The 21055-nt window shown below is 25.8% G+C and overlaps 8 protein-coding genes across 8 annotated transcripts; 4 read left to right on the plus strand and 4 right to left on the minus strand.

Annotated features, from left to right (window-relative positions):
* Positions 1-483: 483 nt before the first annotated feature.
* Positions 484-2664, minus strand: FG379_000255 (uncharacterized protein; the record flags this gene model as incomplete). The annotated part of the gene is made up of 1 exon (XM_067325665.1): positions 484-2664. One exon carries the CDS (start codon positions 2662-2664, stop codon positions 484-486), a length of 2181 nt encoding a protein of 726 aa, XP_067183209.1.
* Positions 2665-3406: 742 nt separating this feature from the next.
* Positions 3407-4618, minus strand: FG379_000256 (uncharacterized protein; the record flags this gene model as incomplete). Its single annotated transcript, XM_067325666.1, has 1 exon — positions 3407-4618. One exon carries the CDS (start codon positions 4616-4618, stop codon positions 3407-3409), a length of 1212 nt encoding a protein of 403 aa, XP_067183210.1.
* Positions 4619-5807: 1189 nt separating this feature from the next.
* Positions 5808-8645, plus strand: FG379_000257 (multi-pass transmembrane; the record flags this gene model as incomplete). Its single annotated transcript, XM_067325667.1, has 1 exon — positions 5808-8645. One exon carries the CDS (start codon positions 5808-5810, stop codon positions 8643-8645), a length of 2838 nt encoding a protein of 945 aa, XP_067183211.1.
* Positions 8646-9391: 746 nt separating this feature from the next.
* On the plus strand, positions 9392-10159 carry FG379_000258 (uncharacterized protein; the record flags this gene model as incomplete). The annotated part of the gene is made up of 1 exon (XM_067325668.1): positions 9392-10159. The coding sequence occupies one exon, from the start codon at positions 9392-9394 to the stop codon at positions 10157-10159; it is 768 nt and encodes a 255-aa protein (XP_067183212.1).
* Positions 10160-10184: 25 nt separating this feature from the next.
* On the minus strand, positions 10185-11634 carry FG379_000259 (uncharacterized protein; the record flags this gene model as incomplete). Its single annotated transcript, XM_067325669.1, has 3 exons — positions 10185-10222; positions 10246-10588; positions 11071-11634. The coding sequence occupies 3 exons, from the start codon at positions 11632-11634 to the stop codon at positions 10185-10187; spliced, it is 945 nt and encodes a 314-aa protein (XP_067183213.1).
* A 209-nt stretch (positions 11635-11843) lies between these two features.
* Positions 11844-17120, plus strand: FG379_000260 (uncharacterized protein; the record flags this gene model as incomplete). Its single annotated transcript, XM_067325670.1, has 1 exon — positions 11844-17120. One exon carries the CDS (start codon positions 11844-11846, stop codon positions 17118-17120), a length of 5277 nt encoding a protein of 1758 aa, XP_067183214.1.
* A 31-nt stretch (positions 17121-17151) lies between these two features.
* On the minus strand, positions 17152-17683 carry FG379_000261 (uncharacterized protein; the record flags this gene model as incomplete). Its single annotated transcript, XM_067325671.1, has 4 exons — positions 17152-17178; positions 17231-17341; positions 17413-17530; positions 17595-17683. 4 exons carry the CDS (start codon positions 17681-17683, stop codon positions 17152-17154), a joined length of 345 nt encoding a protein of 114 aa, XP_067183215.1.
* A 1094-nt stretch (positions 17684-18777) lies between these two features.
* On the plus strand, positions 18778-19785 carry FG379_000262 (signal peptide plus GPI anchored membrane; the record flags this gene model as incomplete). Its single annotated transcript, XM_067325672.1, has 1 exon — positions 18778-19785. The coding sequence occupies one exon, from the start codon at positions 18778-18780 to the stop codon at positions 19783-19785; it is 1008 nt and encodes a 335-aa protein (XP_067183216.1).
* Between the last annotated feature and the right edge of the window lie 1270 nt (positions 19786-21055).

The following is a 21055-nucleotide window of genomic DNA, read 5'->3' on the forward strand; positions in this document are numbered from 1 at the left end:
ATAGACCTAATAATTATCATTAACTCATTTTTAAGCAATAATTTATCATTGTTTAATATATATTTGCAATATAAAGTATATTGCAAATAATTGTTTTTGCAATTAAATGCAATTTGTGGCTATTCTTTATTGTTGATTAGTAGTTTGATCAAAAAAGTAACTCCTTACAATAATGACAGTTTCATTTAAAAGCGGAGACAATACAACAAGTGGTAGCTATAGATAAGAAAACCAAATTTGTAAATATTTACATGTGCAAATAAGGATAGTTATTTAATCTTTATTCTATTGTAAAAGAAAGCCAACTGCAAATTAAATAAACTATAGTTCTTTGAAATCTTTGTATAATTCAATACATACTTGATGAATACACTAATATATTAGGATACACTAATGTATTTAGCTTTTTTATTATATAATATATATAAACATAAATACACAGTGTTATTTATTTATCAACTATTTAATGATTATCTGTCTAATTTATTCTGTTTTTTTAGTAATATCAGTCGTTTCAGTTTCACTTTCAGTTTGAGTATCTGTTTCGACTTGGGAATTAGTTTCACATGTGCTACCATAAATCATAAACGAACCACCAGTTTGTGTACTGTCAACGAACATTTGCGTAATTTCTATTTTCACTTCTTTTGTAGTTAATGGATACTTTAAGTTGTATATGTGTGACTTTGGATCTGCTATATGAGCTAAAGCAAACTTTTCTTGTACAGACGTTTCATGCATGTCGTCTACTTGTTGTTTAATGTAAACAGTCAGTGATGAGGGCCACATTGTTGGATTATTTAATGGAACAAATTGGAAATCGGATACGACAACTGGTCTTGTGAATTCTATTGTCAAACTCTCACCTATTGTATTTCCAGTTGACGTTCTCCATGTACTAAATGCTTCATCACGATTTTTACCGTTAATAGCATATAAACCATCGAATTCAGGACTTTGTGAAGATGTTGCAACCACATTCTTAACCAAATCATTTGTAGTCAGCAACCTTCTTTCAGAACACTGTAGTTCAGTTCTTGTGGCGTCAGTTGGGTGCTGTTTAAAGAATAATATGAATGGCTTTGATTCATTCACTCTTAAATTGATATCAGATGCTTGTGGTATATTAACTTGTGCAACCTTCATTGTTTGTGCTTCAATAGCTTTTGTTGGATTTTCGCTATCTGTTTTATATATTGAAAATACTGAATCTGTGCTTGTAAATTGTAAATTATCTGATGTAACCGGTAATTTATCAGTAACATCTGCTGCTATGAACAATGTGCATGGTTGATTTACCGTTAATTTCATCTCGTGTAATTCCGGCTTTGAGGATGATTTTAGCATCTTAAGACCCTCAAATCTTGACGGTAAATCTGCAATATAGTGATTATTGCTATCCTTATGTGCCAATTCACCATTTCGCAATGATGATATTTCGTAAAATACCGGATTCACGCCTGATAATTTCAATGGTTGTCTTGGATTACCTGTATAGAAATATGAACTTGGTATTACTTGTTCCTGAATATTTGATGTTTTCCACATTAATTTTATAGATGCTATATCTGGATTATTGTATCTCAGATGACTACTATGGAACATTTCGACTCTAATACGATATTTTTGCCCACCTACCAGTTCTTGTGCTACTGATGTTACTTTTGTTGGTCCATCATGTCTAGCATCTAATAATAACGGGACCGATCTTTCTGAACTTGCATCACCTGAGGATGGCTGCGGCATTCTATCAACTATAATAGCTCTACCACCTAAGAATAATCTTGCACCGCAGTCTGCTTCAATGCTAAAATAATATCTACCCGATTCTGGAGCAAGCAGGAAACCATCCCATCTCACAGAAAATTGTTGATTAGACACTCCATCTATTGGGTCTTTTGAAATATACATCATATTTATATTTCTATCGTTTCTATAATTTTTTGGTGAACCCTCAAACTTTGGATTATCATAATATGAGCCTCTTAAACCATCTGGGAACGGAATATCCTCATAACCTGGTAGTAATTCACAGTTTTCTGGTCTACTTAATGCAAAATCACGATCTCTAACAATATCCTTTTCTAATTCGTCAATACTTGTTTTCAATAGATCAACTTTTGTTATTGATTCTTCGATCTTATTCAGACAGTGCTGACCTTTTTGAATTAATGATTCGATATTATCCAATCTACTGCTTACAATTGATTGCTGTGAACCGCATGTTGTATTGTACCTTTCCAATAAATCTGTTAATCTTGATGCTTGTCTGTCTAACTGGTTTACTATTTTTGCAGATTCTCTTGCTTTATTCTCGAATATTTCATTCGCTTTCATACGAAGTAAATCGTAATTTACGACAGGTAAACAATAGTTCCAATTTTTTGAACCTTGCGATGCTACTTGAGGTTCAACATAACACCATTCTCTTCCAGATGTACCATCTGGAGATTTTGCTATTGTACAATCAGTATATGTTTGAAAGTCCTGTACAAATACTGCTGAACATAATCTCCCATCTATTGTTCTGCGAAATTGTTGTCTATATTGTGCCAACTCTTGTAATAATTGAGTGCTTGGTGCCTGTAATGTTGTTTGACCAAATGATTTACTAACAAGCAATAAAAATCCTAGTCCTTTAACTATGCCACCTACTTTAAACATTTTGTTATTTTTATCTCCTTTTCCTTTTAATTATTTAATTTTTTCGTTTAATATTATTATCAGAGATTGTCCTCTGCTATATTTGTTTTTAATATTTTCTCATGAATTCAAATTTTTTTTTGTTTTTTTATATACTAAAATTGTATTTTTTAAATTTTTGCGTGGGGATTGTTTTTACATGCCGTTACTATTGTGCATGCATACATGCATGCAAATTTACATGCAATATTTACTAAAACAAAAAGCAATGTTAATATATATTTTTTCAAATTACCCACATGTTCATTGCAAATAAAGTAATACATAACAATAAAATTTTAGATAGTGCTTATAATAATTACTAATACAATAAAAAGAACAAAATGAATAGAAGCTTTTACAGACTATTTTTAGTGATAAGAGACAAAGGGACAAACGGAAAAAAATATGGTGATGAATAATGACCATGTAATTATATGTATATTTAAATATCTATTTAGAAAATGCTTTTAATCTATATTTTTTTAAATAACTATATTTATTAAACATACTAGATAATCGTAACCTGTGTTGACATCATTAATTTATTCAGTGCCAAAATATAAAGTAATACAAAAGAATAATATGTAAGCTATTGAATGTAAAATTAGGTAGTTTTAACTGAAAAGAATTCCGTATTGAACATATGCAACAAAACAGAATCCGATAAATTGTATGGAGACAACACAGGATGCAAAAACCGTCTTAGTATAAATTAATCAAACTAATTTCTCTTTTTTAAGACTAATATTAGAATAAATATAAATATAATCAGGATGAATATAACTATCGTTACAATATATATTTGGTTACTTTGGAAATCACCAACGTTATTTAAAGTTTGTGAATATGCTCTTTCTTCATATCCCTTTCTATTAATATTTTCATTAGTAACTCTCCTGCTCATAGATACGCTCGCTCTAATACTATCTTCAGGAGTGATTTTGCCTTTATTAGCTGTTGCTTCTTTTTTGATTCTTGTTTCTTGTTTTCGATCATCTATATCACTTTCAATTTCCGATTCAGTGACATCTTCATCTGCAATTACATCATCTTCTTCAATATTAATTTGTGGTTTGTGAATTAATAGTTTTTTAACAATATTTAGTTCCGCAAACTGAGTCTCAGGCATTCTTGAACATGATATTTTTAGACAAAATTTGTATAGTCTCATATTACAATTCTTATTTTTCTCGCATTTAACCCTAATCTTAAATTCATATGGTCTATATACTTTTGATCTATATAATGGTATGGAAAAAGATTTTGAAACAATTGTTACATCACCTTTGGTCTTTTTTTGACTCAATTTCAACGGTAAACTTGAATGCGTAATCGGGCAGAATGACTTGTCTCTTTTTGTTCTTCTATTCATTCCCCTATAATTTATTTCCTCCAATGTCTCATCCAAATCTAGATCTATTTCTATATTAGGTATCCTTTTCCTACCGTCTGTTTTTGACAATTCTATTATTGAAACTTGGAATGTTACCGTTGAATATAATGACGTATATTGACCTGTTGAAAATGCATTATACGCCTTCCTATAGTCAAAATTTTCAAGCTGACATTTATCTATATCTATTGGATTGTTACTATCCCACTTTGCCCTTAATTCACGAAATGATTGACTCCCTATCGTCATTTCACTTTGTATTGATCCTACTGCTAATTGTATTTTATCCAATCTATTCGGTTTCCATCCACTACAGATGTATGATACATGCTTTTCTGGACTTATTTTGCAGTTTTTACATGATACCAACTGTCCACATGATGTAAAGTAACTAACTGATTTAATATTTAAACAATTGAAATCAGAGCACTGATCTTCTGGTATTTCACCTGTTATTTTTGAAATTTTCGCATCGGGAATTGATAATGCTTCATTGTTAATTAATATCAAGAGAAAAGCAATGTAAAATATTATTTTCATAGAATATTCAATTATATATAACTGTTGACAGCAAATTTTATTTACATTTATTTTTAAATCTCAAAATAAATAAATATTACACTTTTTTTAGTATTACAAAAAGGACTTTCATATGTGTGTACAAGTGTGTAATGGTAATGTTAATGGAATAACTAAAACTGAGAAAAAATTTATCTTTCACTAACATTGAGAGTAAATATCAATACTTAATAATAAAACTACTGTTATAATGATGATTTTTAAATAAATGCATCTAACTAATAGTAATGAAATACATATATTTGATTATTCTTATCCGTGTAATTAATAAAATTGATAATAACGAGTGGTGTTAAATAAAGAAAATAATATTAGCAAAAACAAACTTTTAACAGTTCTATTAATTATAGTTTCAGTAAATTTCAATGTTTTCGACAAATTACATAAATATGTACATTTATGAAAAGCATTTTGATCCACAAAATATGTAATGGTCATGTGAACAAAAAAATATGCAAAAGTGATTTCTCAGTGATTAAATTCATATTTTCATCTGATTTATTCTAGTTTTAAATAAATATATGCTTACTACTATCTTTATTATAAAAAAATGATTAGTGCTAACCAATAATCAGATTTTTTATTATTCATGTAATATTCAATAAAGTTTAGGCGCCAATATTGAAATAGATCCATTAGTTAAAAAGTATATATTTACCTCTTCCTTTTCAGTGCATCTGTAATTTATATTGAGAAGGCACAGTAAGAAATTATACAAGTATAAACAAATAAGTAAACACATAAATTTGGAATATATTATGTATATGCATGTATTTTTATTTATTTATTCGTATTTATGAACATTGCATATACACATACTTGCATGCATAAGTATATATAGATGCAGTATGAATGTATGTATTTATCCGTTTATACTACAGTTATTTATATTGTATTTGTTCATATAAGTTGGAAAATAAATGCAATCTTGCAATTGTATAAAACAAAGAGAGACATAATTAATTGATGTTTGAGGACTGTTTAACAGGAAAGTATTTAATATTTTTTCTCTAATTATTTTTTTAATAAAATACAAATATAAGTATATTAATATTCAAGGTTTAATAAAAATAATATATATAATTAAAGTAATCTTTTTAATATAAATATTTCAAACCTGGGTAAATAAGAAAAGAGGCATTAATGAAAAATGAACACAGGGCTTGAAAATAATGAAAAAGTGATAAATAATGAAGAGAAAAAAGGGAGGAGAGGAACTAGGTTTTCAATAATTTGGAGGAAACAAAATGATCAAGATACAGATCCAAATTTTGATAAGAGAGATCAAAATCACAGATTTTCAATATGGGGGGGAAAAATAGGTAACGATAAAAAATTGAATACAAATAAAGTAACGAATGACACAAAATTAAACATGGATAAAATAGATGTGTTTATGAGCAGAAATGATGATCAACCTAATATGAGTAGTAATTTGGATGATGAAAAGTCACAAAAGAATCTTTTTCAAAGACTGGGTAGTGATTTATTTTTCAAAAGACCAAGTAAAGTTTTTGAGGAGAAAAAAGAAGAAGATGAGGAAGATGAAGAATCAGAATCATTAATAGTAACTATACATAGATTTTTTTTCCCTGATAATGGTCCTGTAATTTGGTTAATATTTTTAGGATTAACATCACTAACTGTTTATTTAATATCGCTGCTAGACAATAATTCATCATCAAAGGAAACAGGGATAAGCGTTTCAATAATATTTTTTATGGATTTTGCTACATATCTAATAATGATTATTCTTAGATCAATCATATTTAGATTATTATTGCCATGGTTATGCCCAGAAGGTAGGATATTTGCAGCTTTATCGGGAACGGCAGATCCTGAGCTTATATATTGTTTATGGGCAGGACAAATAACATTATTATGGAAATTGCAGTTAGTCATGAAAAGTGATAATTCTGGATATAACATACCTTTTGTAGCTTTTCCAACAATACTATCATCAAGTTCTGCAATGATAATTATTAATTCAAGACTTATGGTTTTAATATTTGCTATTAGAAGGCTGGTGTTAGCGTTTATTATGTTTTATTTTATGTTAAATTTTATCGGATCTATGTCAAAATTAATGATTGAATTCTTACTTAAATATAGATTTTTAAGACTTATTAATTGTAATTGGACAAAACTACGACCTCATATTGTCGATGGTCTAAGGCTTAATCCGGGACAAGAAAAAAGCTTTTTATCAAATAAATATTCATCTTCTAGTGGTCTCAAGGGAAAACCAATGAATAGTGGTGATTCTATTATATTACCTTATTTCCTTACTGAGGAGGGTATTGCTCAAATTAAAAAAAAAAAATATCAAAATTGGCTTGCAGTTCAATTTGTAAAACAGTATTCCGCAATATTCTACCATGATAATCAATACATCGAAGTTAAAAATAAAAAAGATGCTAGAAAATATGCGAAATTATTGTTTAATGACATGGCACAAAATTCTAATGAAATATTACTATTTATGGGAAAGTGGAAATATAAATTAAATAATAACTCAAGTGGATATGGATTGGATGGTGATTTTGGTGAGCATAAAGATGGTCAAGAAGCAGTAGAAGCTTCATCGATATTGAATTCTGGTGATTTTTATAGGATTCAAACAATATCGTCGAAGATATCTTCGTCACCAACCTCTTCTTCTGCTTCATCATTTGGTGAGGATGATGAAATAGAAAAAACCACAGTTAATTTCACTGAGGGATCAAATACAAAAATAAACAATTTATCATGGTATCGAAATGTAGTAAGCAACAATGACAATAAAGGTAGTAATTTAAATAATGTTGATAATGATAATGCCAATAAAAAAGTTAGTTTATTGCGCTTAGATGAATTTAAAACAATTCCATCAGATGAGTTTAAAAAAATGGACGAAATGAATTCTTCTCACAAAGAAAAAAAGTCAAAAAGTGAATTTAAAAGATTTAACTCATTTATTCCGACAACACCTTATGGTGTGTTGACTATAAATGATTATTCCATTTTTGATGAGGATGACAATGACAAACCACTAGTATTAGATATAGAAGTGTTAAAGGTATTATATGGAAAATCAGTAGAAACATTTTTAAAAGTAATAGATCCATCTGGAAGAAAGTCATATTCTGAAGAAGATTGGGTGAGATTGTTAGTAACTATGTATGAATCCAGGAAGAAAATGATTAACACTTTAGAATCACAAGAAGGCTTGGCGAAGGTATTTAAGAGAATGGTATCAATATTGCTGTGGTTTTTCGCTTCCATATTTATATTGATTATTCTTGGAGTAGATGTAAATACACTAGTTATCTCTGGAGCCGCTGTTGTTTCATCAATATCGGTTGCATTAAATAGATTATACAGTAACTTTGTGAGTTCAGTTATTTTTGTTATATTTGAAAATCCTTATAATCAAGGTGATAGAATTAGAATAAATTCTGGTCCTATATTGGTGGTTAAAAAAATTCAAACCTTTTGTACCGTTTTTTCAACTTTAGAAGCTGTTCCAATAATATACCCTAATTACTGGTTAATTGATCAAAGTATTTCAAATGAAACAAGAGCAATTCAAAGCAGTCATATAATGAAATTTTATGTGTCTGATTTAACCAGTCCATTTGTCTTTGATGCCATTACTAAAAGTATTCAACAATACGCAAATGATCGTCCGAAAGATTTCGTTCCAAATTCAGTTTATGTATACATTAATTCAATTCAGCCTGGTCACTATATTGAAACGAAGGTTTCTTTTTCAAATTGTAGCCCTTCTTATGAATGGGAAAGACTTCTTGAAATAAGAACACCTTTTTATCTTTTTATTTTACATACTTTAAGACAACATAATGTTGAATACTTCCTACCTGAAAATAGAGTTCTTTATAGCACTTGGTCAGAAAGAATTAAGAGAAGATCTAATCAAAATAGTAGAAATATACCTATGATTAATACGCAAAACTTAAGTGTACCTCAATCAAATAAAAAAAAATAAATGTTTTAATTTAATGTTTGCTACACTGAGAACTCAGTGTACTTTTTTTCCGAAATTAAATTAAAAAAAAATAAAAAATCAATGTCATTAAAAGCAAACAGTTTATTTTAGGGTTTAAAATTATATCACCTTTAAATGCAAGATAATAACAGTTAATAGTAAAGGAATTTTTTTACGAACTAATATTTGTTATCATTTCAAATTCCTTCTTATGTTTATACTTCTTATGCTTAAAGTTGTAAAATATTGTAACAATATAAGTGAATAATAAATTCAATTAACTAATTAACTAAAAATGAAAGTAAATGTTTATTTTATGAGCATAAATATGTTAAATCCAGACATAATTTTAGTGTGAAATCAATGATGAGAAAATAATTAGCACAATATTATTATAAATTAATTAACTAAATTAAATAAAATGTAAATGTTATCATGTTGTATTTTGTATTTATTTTATTTTTAATTTGTTAAAAAATTTATTTGATCGCAAATGCATGTTTTGGGCGCGTTTTGTGAAACAATATTTTCAGGAATTATATTTTTATTACAAAAAAAAAAATTAGAGTTTATTTCAATAACATTGCACAATAATACTAATAACAAGAGATCTTAATAGTAAAAAGGTTATTTGTGCTAAAAAAAGAGATTAAAGTAACCTGATAAGGACGCAAAACCATTATAATTAATTACAAATAAGAGAAGGATAGTTATCTATAATCAGAAAGGTGAAGAAGTAAATAAATATGTCTACGACAAATCCAACAGATATAACAACACAATGGGAGGATCAAATGGTAAAAAGAGGAATATGGACCCCAAGAGAGTTTGAAAAAAAGAATGAGGAATTATATAATGAACGTATTGATGCATTGGAATCTGTAAATGTATTTGAAAACTCAAAATTAGAAAGAATAGACGATATTAATGTAAATATAGATGAGGATTTTGAGATGGAATTAAAAGCAATTAGAGAAAAAAGGCTTGCATTACTAAAAGATAAAGCAAAGGAAAATAGTAAATATGGCACTGTTTATCATATTACTAAACAAGATTTTGTAAAGGAAGTTACTGAATGTTCAAAAAATAATACAACAGTCATTGTTCACTTGTTCAAAGACTCTTTACCAGAATGTCGGTTAATAAATAGAATATTAGATGAATATATTTCAAAAAAGTATGGGTACATTAAATTTGTGAAAGGTATATCTTCAGATATAATACCTAATTATCCAGATAAATCATTACCTGTTTTTATTATATATAAAAATGGCATAACTGTAGCTCAGATAACTGGTTTGTCTAGTTTTAAAGATGAAGATAAGCATATAACTAAAAATTCAATAGAGAATCTACTATTTAAAAATAAAGTAATTAAATTGAGTGAATTAAATGAAAATAACGATGAAAGTTCAGATGATTCTGATGAAAAAGAGTACGAAGATAACAAGTGTTATAGCTCATTAAAGTTTGATAAAATGCAAGAGAGAGTTAGATATTTACACAAAATTTGAAAATATATCAAACTTAATGATTTCACTAGATGTTGCTCTTTTTCTTGAATAAGGATTTAATGTCTTTTTAATTAAATTAATAAAACATTCATATTCTTTATTGTCTTTATATTTATCAATTATGCACCAATTCTCTGTAAATATAGGTATCATTATTCCTGATTCTGAAACAGATGGCAATGAACAAAAGTAGTCATCCAGTTCACAATTGGTGTTTTCATTTTCATTATCTTTAATAGGAGTGCCGACTATTTTTAGAATATTTATTAACTGATCAAACTCAGAACTGCCGTCATATATTTTTTTGCCAGTTAATAACTCTAAAGCAACGCAACCAAACGACCAAATATCACTTGAATATAAATCGCGTGGATTTTTTGTACCTAATAACCTTTCTGGGCTTTTGTATGCAATATTTGTTGGTATTATCTATTTTTAATGTATATTAATAAAAAAGTTAATTCACTGAAAAATAAAATAATTAGCTATATTTGTTCCTAATGATTTATAATTATTGTAATTTGTCTTAACATTTGTTTTAAATATTAATCAAATAATTATCTATTAGTCTTTATTTTTTATATAATAGTATTACATTAGTCGTTAATTTTTTGCATATATTGTTTCATATAATAATCTAATTTTAGACCATTTATAAGTACCAGTTACTGTATTTAGTACTCTCAGATTCGCCTTTTTAATTCAAATAATTATTTATTGATGAGCTTCAATTAATTTGTCAATAAATAAGCATTTTAATAAATAGTAGTTCGTCACAGAGTACTAAAAGTGTGGGAAATGACAGTATTAATAATGAAATCTATCATTGTTATTAAAAAATAATTTTGTTAATAATAATCTCAATAGGAACTTCCTCACTTTTATTTTTAAATATAACTATTAATACTTACCTCTATAAATTCCACATTTTCATCTATGATTTTAACTGAACTACCAAAATCACATATTTTGGTGTTATATTCTTTATCTACTAAAATATTTTCGGGTTTCAAGTCATTGTGAGAAATTGATTTACTATGAATATCATTAATACCAGATATGATCTGGAATAATATTTTTTTCTTAGTATTTATATCAATGAAAAAAAATGTTTCGTCAAAGTAATCAGTAGTTTTATTTTTATTCAAGTTTAAATCAAAGGAAAATTCACTTCTTTTATAATTTTCAATTATGCTTCTAAGATCTCTAGGAAAGTAATCTAATATTAGCGTTCTAAAACCCAAATAATTTGTGTAAGAATTAATAAAATTGACTATAAATTCGCTCTTTATCTCTTTTAGGATAGATTCTTCCTTATGTATCACTGGATTTAATTCAATATAATTTGCTGTTTTAAAAATATAGTATTTACCTGATAATCTTTCCTTGACCAGCTCTATCCTTCCATAACCCCCACTACTTATGAGTTTTTGAATAATATAGGAATTTTGGATATTAGCATCTACTTCATCCATTTCACCATCTCATATTTGCGAAAAATAAAATATCTGTAGATTTTAACGATTTAAACTAGTATTTTTTTTTTATTTCCGATACCGAATATATACATCTTATTGCAATTACTGTTTTTTTTATTGGACTCAAAAAGGCGGCATTTTTTTAAGTAAATGTTGTCAAAAAAAAACAGGTACTTTCATGTGGTAAAAAAAGATAACAATATTAAATGAGTTCAAATTTACTAAAGATTAAATGCAGAAGAGAACTTGGCTCTCTTCTATCAGACTTTGATATATTTGATGAAGGAAGTGGTAAAACAAATATATCTATATGGTTATTTGAATGGTATATATTAAAAGGTAAAAAATTACCATTTGAAAATGAAAGTAAAAGCGATGAAATACCATTTGAAGAATTAAAATTTTTGTACACCATCCTTTTAAATCTTCCTGATGACTTTCCTATGATAAGATATTCGCAACTCTGGTCAAAATGGTTATTTCCTAATTTAAAACTGGGTTTTTCACATGAGAAAACAGAAATTTGGATTAAAATAATAAAATTGATGGAAAAAAGATTTCCAGAGGTCTTTGTGAATGATTTTGACCTTTATGTTGGATTTTTGTGCGACTACTTAAGTTCAGACTGTATATTAAAGGAAAAGTTATTAATTTCAATGTTATGTTTATTGAACAAACTGCTAACAATATACATTCAGCCAAAAAAAGGATTTAATATTGTTATTAATTCTCTGTTTGATCCTCTTTGGACTAATTATAAACTTGAAACTGAGGAACTCGAGAAATTAGGTAGAAAAATTGACTTGAACACGCACAAATTAAAAATAAGACTTATAGATGAAATATATAAAATCATCCAAACAGTTGTTTCGGAAATACACATACCTTTTATCGAATTAGCCTTAAGTAATAATGTTTCTAACTTAATTAAAGCCGAATCTCAAAGGAAACATAATTTAAATTATACAAATGACTTAATTCAATTGTTGATTGGAGAAAAATCTAAATATAGCAATTTTATTCCAATTATTATTAAGAAAATGCACGATATAAATTACAAAAAAAACAAAGAAAATGATTTGAAAGTAATTCCTAACGATGGTACAAATAAGGTTAGTAGTGAATATTTATTATTCTATTTATTTTTACATGTAAATTTGAAAAATAATGATAAGTTCGAGTCCAACATTGAATACGTAAATGAATGTTTTGATTTTTTTATCAAAAAAAACACATTTAATATAAGAGAGTCTACAAAAATATTTGATATAGATTTTAATATTAAATTAAAAATATATGAAAATATATTTGAAAAATTGCATGATTGTATATTACAAAAAAAAACATTTTCACATATTTGGAAATGTTATGAATATTGCATTCTTATAGATCCAGTTAAATCTTTAAATATACTTTCAGATGTGTTCTTAACTTTTGGAGTTATAAAAAATAAGTTGAATTGCAGTAGTCTTAAAAAAAGAAAGTTAGCAGAATATAAATGTGAAAAAGGCATAAATCACATGAATGGACTGGAAATGATGATGTTGGATTTGATTTCCATAAATAATGAAAAAGGTATCAGTGGTTCTCAGTTAAGCTTTTCAACAGAATTAAACGGTAAAGAATTTCTTGATTATGGAGACAATATTCTTTTAAAAGGAGAGGACTACTTATTCATTAAAAAAAATGCAATTATTCTATCGATAACTAACTGTTTCTCTGCTTTTCTACTGACATTTACAAAACTCCATGACTTGCCACTATTTTTCTCAGAGTTAAGTAAGATATTTTTGAATCAAACTCTTGATCTTGATATTTGTGATATGATATTGTTGGACCAAAATATATTAAAGGTAATAACTAATATTAGCAATTCTATATTACCAGGAAAAGCTATTACTATAATAGAGTCATTTTTTGCTTTTGTAAAAGAAAATAAAAATAAAAGTCTACTACATGAACATATTTCAACTTCATGGTTTGGAATATTGCTAATATCAATACCAATATGCGAATCTTCATTAAATGATTTTGAGAATACAGTGGAAGAGATTCACGAATATGTAAATAAATATGATTCAAATTCTGGTCTTTTATTGAATTTTAGGGATAATTTACTACATATAACTTTAAATTGTGGAATTATAAATTTAATTAGAAAAATAATTTCATGGAATATGAATGAAAGAAAGGATTTAATAGAAAAAATGGAGTATTACTATTCAAAAATAGAAAATTTTAAATTAACAAATGAAGTTTACAATACATATTTAGAAAATTCATCTGTCAGACTGTTTTATCTAAAGCTTGTTCATTTTATATTTTATTTAACAAGGTTAAGAGACTCTGGTGTGCATAAAATGGATGAAATATTGTTAATATTTGACTATTATGAAGAATTAATGTCAATAATATCAAATTTTGAATTTAAATTTATAATCGAAAGAATATTAGCTAGATTCGTATCCTTAAATATTTCAAATTATAAAGAGATAGGTAACTATTTGAAATCAGAATATTATTATTTAGAGGATAGTTTTGGTGAAAAAAATAATGGTTTTAGATTATATCTAAATTCACTATTAAATATTTATGTTTATAACAGGATTGATTGCGGAAATAATAGATACTATATTCCAATCGAAAGTATAGTTAAGGTTCCATATTTGTTTTTATTGTTATTTAAGGAAATAAACACAAAACTACATTTTAATAATACTGATGCATTATGTGAATTAACTAGTAAGGATAGTTCAAAAAAAAGAAAAATTGAGCCAAACAAAAATATATTTAATGAGAATAACAGCAAAAAAACGAATTTAATTGAATACTTTAATGATAATCAATTTAATTTACTATCTAATCTACTTGACTTTTTGAATAATAAAGAAATAATTATGTATCTTGTTAATAATAAATATTTATATCAAGATACTTGTGATAAATTGAACAGTGAAGTTGAAATAAATCAAAATAGTTGTTTTACATTTGGAATAATATATAGATTTTATTACAATTTATTATTTAAGTTCAAGTGTGAAAATATTAACGATTTAAGCATAGTTGGGAAAGCAACATTTGGTATATTAAGTTGGCTCAAAATAGAAAAAGAGGCGAATGTTAATGATTTAATAAGAATGTTAATGAACAATATATTTGAGATTAATGTTAAATATTTTAATAACAGTATACAAAAAAGTGAGTTAAATAAATATCTAAGTTTATTAATTAAATTAGAATACAAGGATAAAAATTTGTTTGATAAATTAATAACAATATTCAATGAAACAGCACTTTATTTAATAAACGAAATGGATGAAAATGTTATATCTGAGAAATTTTTTAATGGTATTTTAAATGAAATGAATGACTTGGATTGGTTTTGGTGGCTAAGATTAAATAACAAACAAGTAGATAATAATGAAGAAATTAAAAATATTCAGATAATAAATTATATGAAAGATGACTTATGGATAATTAAAGTTCAGTTTTTGATAGAATTGTTTAAATGCTTCAAGGAAAAAGATAATGTTAATAAACTAGAAATAAAGAAACTAGAGAAAAAGATAATTAATAAAAAAAATACAATCAAATCAACTGTAAGCGGACTTATTATGTTAAAACAATTAAAAATTGATAAAAATGAATGTGAAATTAGTTTGATTTACTATATAATTAAAACATGTGAACTTTATATAGCAATAAACAATGATATAATGGAATGGGATATAACACTAGATAATCATGAAATTAATAAGCAAGTTATTGAGAAAAATATAGAATATGAGAATGAAATGTTGGATAGAATAGAAAAAATACTAATTATTATAAAAGAAATATTAACTATGAGTGAGCAAATATTTAATAATAAAACATTAGTAGATACTAAGAATATGAATAAGGGAAATTTATTATTAGACTTTTCAATTACATTGATTAAAAGTGTAATTTTAAAAGCATTCAATAGTTTAATGTGCAAGTGTAAAGAAAATCAAGAATTACTGAATATTATATATTTTAAACTTAAGAAAATATACGTTGATATTTTTTATGTGCACTATAGAATAATTAGGTTAAATATAAAATACGGAATATTTACAGTGAATAATAATAAAATAAATGAATGGGTTAGATACTTTATAAAATGTATATTAGAGGGAAGCAATATGGTAAATGACTATTTCAAAGATACAACATGTGTATATAGACATATGAAATTTTACGATAATATTTCTGAATTAATTAATAATTCACCAGCAACTGGATTTTTAACGGAAGTTTTTCAAGAAATGAACATGAATCTAGATAATACTAACATTAATAATGATATATTCTGGGAAATAACAAGTCTAATTGATTTTGTTTGGTCTATAGTTAAAAATAAAGGTTATATTTATAAATCGCTTTCACCTTGTTTTAAAAATAGCAAAAATTTGTACTATGAAAAATGGGGTGTTTCTGATAATCTTTACTTTAATTTAGAAATACTTTTACTGAAACTAGTAGATAAGTTCGAAATTTTTTTGAATGAAAGTGAATTAATGTCAAAAAAAGATAAAATAAAAGTTAATTATATATTATTCACATTTTCATTAATAAAGTTATCAAATATAGTTTCAATACTCTATTCATGTTGCGTAAGTTGTTACATTTCAAAATCAAACAAAAACGATTCTAACAATAATGGTAAAATAAGCTTGATAAATAATAAAATAACATCATTAGCAAATTTGATATTAACTTTGTCATCTAAGCTGTCTTTGTTTGGGATAAATGTTATAAGTAAAGGTGAATGGCAATTTATATTTAAAGAATTAAGTGACAATGATAAGGAGTTATATTGCTTATCTATTTTTGAATCATTGACCATATCACCATATCTTCCACTATACAGCTTATTTAATCCTTTATGGGATCAATCTAATAAAAAAAAGAATAATAATAATAAAGGTCATATAGACGTATGGATTTCACAATTTCATTTAATACAGGAATCTCTCAAACACCTAATTTCTTTAGGAGATAATTTGATATCATTTCATGATGAGCATATATTATCTTATGGTATTTATTCATATATACAACATTTTAAGCGAATTAGTAGACTTTATCCCCTTATAGTTACTCAAATTACAAAAAATAAAGTTCAAAGATACTCTATTTCAATAGTATGTGACTTAATTAATTATATTAACACATTGAATAAAAGAATACAGAAATACGATTCTTATTTATCAAATTATTCAAACTCAGGTAATTTTACTATAGGAAATAAAGAAAATAATATATTAAATCAAGATATAAGAAATGCAATAGATATATCTATTCAAATTATTAAAAATTCATGTCTATATCATATACTTGGAATTATTGATGATCATTGTAAACAGAGTCTATTTGTTATGCTCAGAGATGAGCAAAGAATTATATTTAAACAAATTATTAAAAAAAATGATTTGAAAACATGCCAAAAGTTTGGATGATAAAACTAGATATTAAACTATTCATCTTTTTCTACATTGTTCCCCAATAGTGATTCTTCTGATATAAACTGTTTTAAATAATTCCAATAATTGATTCTTTCTTCTCCAACTAATGATCCCTCTAATTTTGGGTCAATTAATGTATTATCGATTTGTTTACACAACATGTAAACTTCCTCTTCACCACATTCAGGAAATCCGTGTCTATCTCTAATATTTATCTAAAAATTTAAATAAATAGACATTTGATTATTTCTTTTTTATTTAAATTTTATACTAATTTATGACTTACTGGAGGACCCCTAAGTAATAGTGCTCGTTGTTCTTTCAAACACTTTGTATTAATAACAGAATCACAATATCTATTAAATTGTGTTTTTTTCAATGTTTCTATGCATTCAATACAAAAACTTTTGAAAATAGAATTGTTTATTGAATGTTCATCGGTTAACTAAAAAAATAATATAAACTTACTTTGATCTATACCATTTTGAATTTTGGGTTGTTTTATAATTTACAATGTTTGAATCTTCAAGATCTGAAAAACATATTAAACACTCCATATATTTAACTATATAAAGTGAATTAAACAAAATATATCAATAAATTAAGTTAATAATCAAGTAAATATGTTCTATTATATTTTAGTTTGTGTGTGAAAAAAAATACAAATGTTGTTAAAAATCACCCTTTTATTTATTTATTTTTTTTAGTTTGAGAAACGTATTTATATTTGGTAATTTATTCCTAAATACTAGCCTTCAATAAAAGCAATGAAATCGGAAAGGCGCCTAAAGGGTCAAATGTCACAATTTAGTACTAAAATATTTGCAATTTAAAAGTAAATTAATATCATTAAATCATAGATTTAAATAGAATTCATAGAATAAAGGATCATTTTGCTTTGTACATTATAGATATCTCAAATATCACCTATTCTTATCGGTGATTACAAACCAATGACGATATGTAAACTCCTTTCCTAATTGTTCTTTAATAAATTTCAGAAAGAGCATTATCTGAAAATAAACCTTACAGGTTAATATTGAAAAGTTTAGTTAAAATGGGTAAGGCGAAGAAATCGAATCCTTATGGGTTATCACTTAAAAAAGCTGAGGAGAATAAAAAAAAAAAGATACAGGAAAAGGAAGAAAAGGAGAAATTATTAAAACAAAAAAAAGTTAGAAAACGTGAAAGGTACAATAGGAAGAGGATTTTATTAAGAAAAACAAAAAAAGGACAGCCAATATTATCTAGTACGGTGAATATGATTCTCGAAAAGGTGAAAAATGAATAGATATTCTAAATGATAATTTGCATGCAATGCTCGTATTTTGGTAAATTACATGTAGCATGTATCTCGTTAGTCATTCAATGATTAGTGTAAATTGTATTATTTTAGCATAAATCAGTTTATGTCTAAGTAACAAATATATCTACAAGGTTTTAGTATAAATAAGTATATATATATATATATATATATATAACATATATATTATATTTATTTATTTGAGAAATAATAGTATAATAATAATAATTATTATTATAAAAAAAAGTGGGAATAAAAATAAATAAATAAATAAATAAATAAATATATATATATATATATATATATATATAAGTCTTCAGAAAAAGTGAAAAGAATCAGATAAAAGTAATGAAGTCAATTATTCATATTATTTTCATAATTTCCACATTTTTGTTTTTGTATATTAATTCACTTAAATTGTCCGAAAATGGGGTTAATAATAGACAAAATGATACTGAAATTAATAAATTAAGTGCAAATTCTGACTATCTTTCTAATATTTCCGTTGATAATTTAGATGGATTAACTGAAAGTACAAACACGGATGCTGAAACTACTACAGAAGAGACTGGCCAAGTGTCAACTTCTAGAAAAGCTGGTGACATTGCAGCTACAATGAGAACAACCAGTAATGCTGAAATTACGACAGATAAAACAATAACCACATCTACTGGCAGAACAACAGATACCACTGTAGATACAACAACAGATACAACAACAGATACAACAGATACAACAGATACAACAACAGATACAACAACAGATACAACAACAGATACAACAGATACAACAGATACAACAACAGATACAACAACAGATACAACAACAGATACTATAACAGATACAACAGATACTAAAACAGATACCACAACAGATACTAAAACAGATACCACAACAGATACAACAGATACTAGAACAGATGGCAAAGCAATAGGTTCAAGTATAAATTCTCAGATTCAATCAGATATTGACAAGGCAATCGAAAAAGTATCTGAATTTTTTGGGAAAACAAAAAAAACAAGTACAGAAGCAGATTTAGATAATGAAACAGAGGAAATGACCGGTAGTGATAGTCATCATTTGCATTTCGATAAAGATGGATTCTTAAAAGCAGTATCCAGTTTGGTTAATATAAGAAAAAGAACGACACCAAGTAATAATATAACATCTACAAGAGCAAATTCAGACACAACCGGTACAAAAGGTGAAGACGAAAGTGACAGCGATAATAATGAATCTATTTTTGACAGACTGGGTATCCCAGAATATGCCGTATGGATTCTTATTTATACAGTTCCTGTTCTTTTTATCCTATTATTATGTTCAACTGCCTATTGCTGTTGTAGAAGAAGATAAATGATATTAAAGTCGTTAATAAAAATATACCAACTATATTTAATAAAATAACAATGTAGTTAAAAAATAATGTCAAATTTAACGATTAAACACAATAAAGTATACATAATTTTTATTCTCGAGTAATATTATATACAAATGGAAAAATAACTATAATTCCCCAATTGACATTTTTATTTTCTCCTATTCTATATTATTGATGTTTATGTATTACAAATATTCTTATAGAATGAATGCTTAAATTAATTTAAATTTCAAGAAAAAAATAGAAATTATGAAAAAAACAATCGAAAATGGATAGTCAAATTATGGAGGATAACATATAAAATATAATATTGAATATTGATTGTGAAGTTTCAATTTTCTTTTGTTTTCAATATATATAAGGTCTTAATTATAATTCTATATATTTCGACATTATTGATTGACTTATCAATATTATATTTATAGTATGAAGCTCTAAGCTTTATAAGCTTCTAAAATGGAGTTTATAGTCACAAAATTAACATAATTAACATTTACATGCAACTGAAGCTAAACATTTTTGTCTAGACACCAATTTATTATTGTAATGAATTAATATAATTTATACTTTGAAATTAATTGTAAACGAAATATATTCCACTATATTGTTTTTTGTTTTCATTAATAATTGATGTCCTATTTTTTAAAATGTAACTTATTGTTGAATCTCATATTTAATGTCCCTATAATCTTGCAATATCAAATGAATACCCCAGTTAACTTTTTTTAGGAAAAAATAGTTTTAAGTGAATAGATTTGTTAGTCACATACAATCAATAATAATTATATCACTTTTTGAATTACTTATATTTAATTATTACCTATTTAATCTAAAAAATCATGAATTCTTTTTCCCCTTAATTTATACCATGGATACTTTCAACCCACAAGTACCGTATATAGAAAAAAGCGGGAGTCTAATAATTTAATAAATAGAAAATGCAATAAGGAATTTTATATATAATATTAATATATGTTGTAATGTTTATAGGCCAATAAATAAAACGAAGAAACTTTAATAAAAAAGTAGAACAGAATATCAATTAAATGTAGAAATAAGACTAAATAATGGTTCACATTATATAACCGTTAATATGCCAAAATTAACAGTATTTAATGTTTATAAATGAGTGTACAAAGTATTTATAGGTAAATTACATTAATATTGAAAATAACAATATATGTAATAGAAATCTTATGAAATTCTCTCCTTAGAACTTGAGTTCAATTAATAGTTATTCACACA

This window comes from Cryptosporidium bovis, assembly GCF_009768925.1.
Source record: "Cryptosporidium bovis isolate 45015 chromosome Unknown contig_10, whole genome shotgun sequence".
NCBI classification, from domain to species: Eukaryota; Apicomplexa; class Conoidasida; order Eucoccidiorida; family Cryptosporidiidae; genus Cryptosporidium; species Cryptosporidium bovis.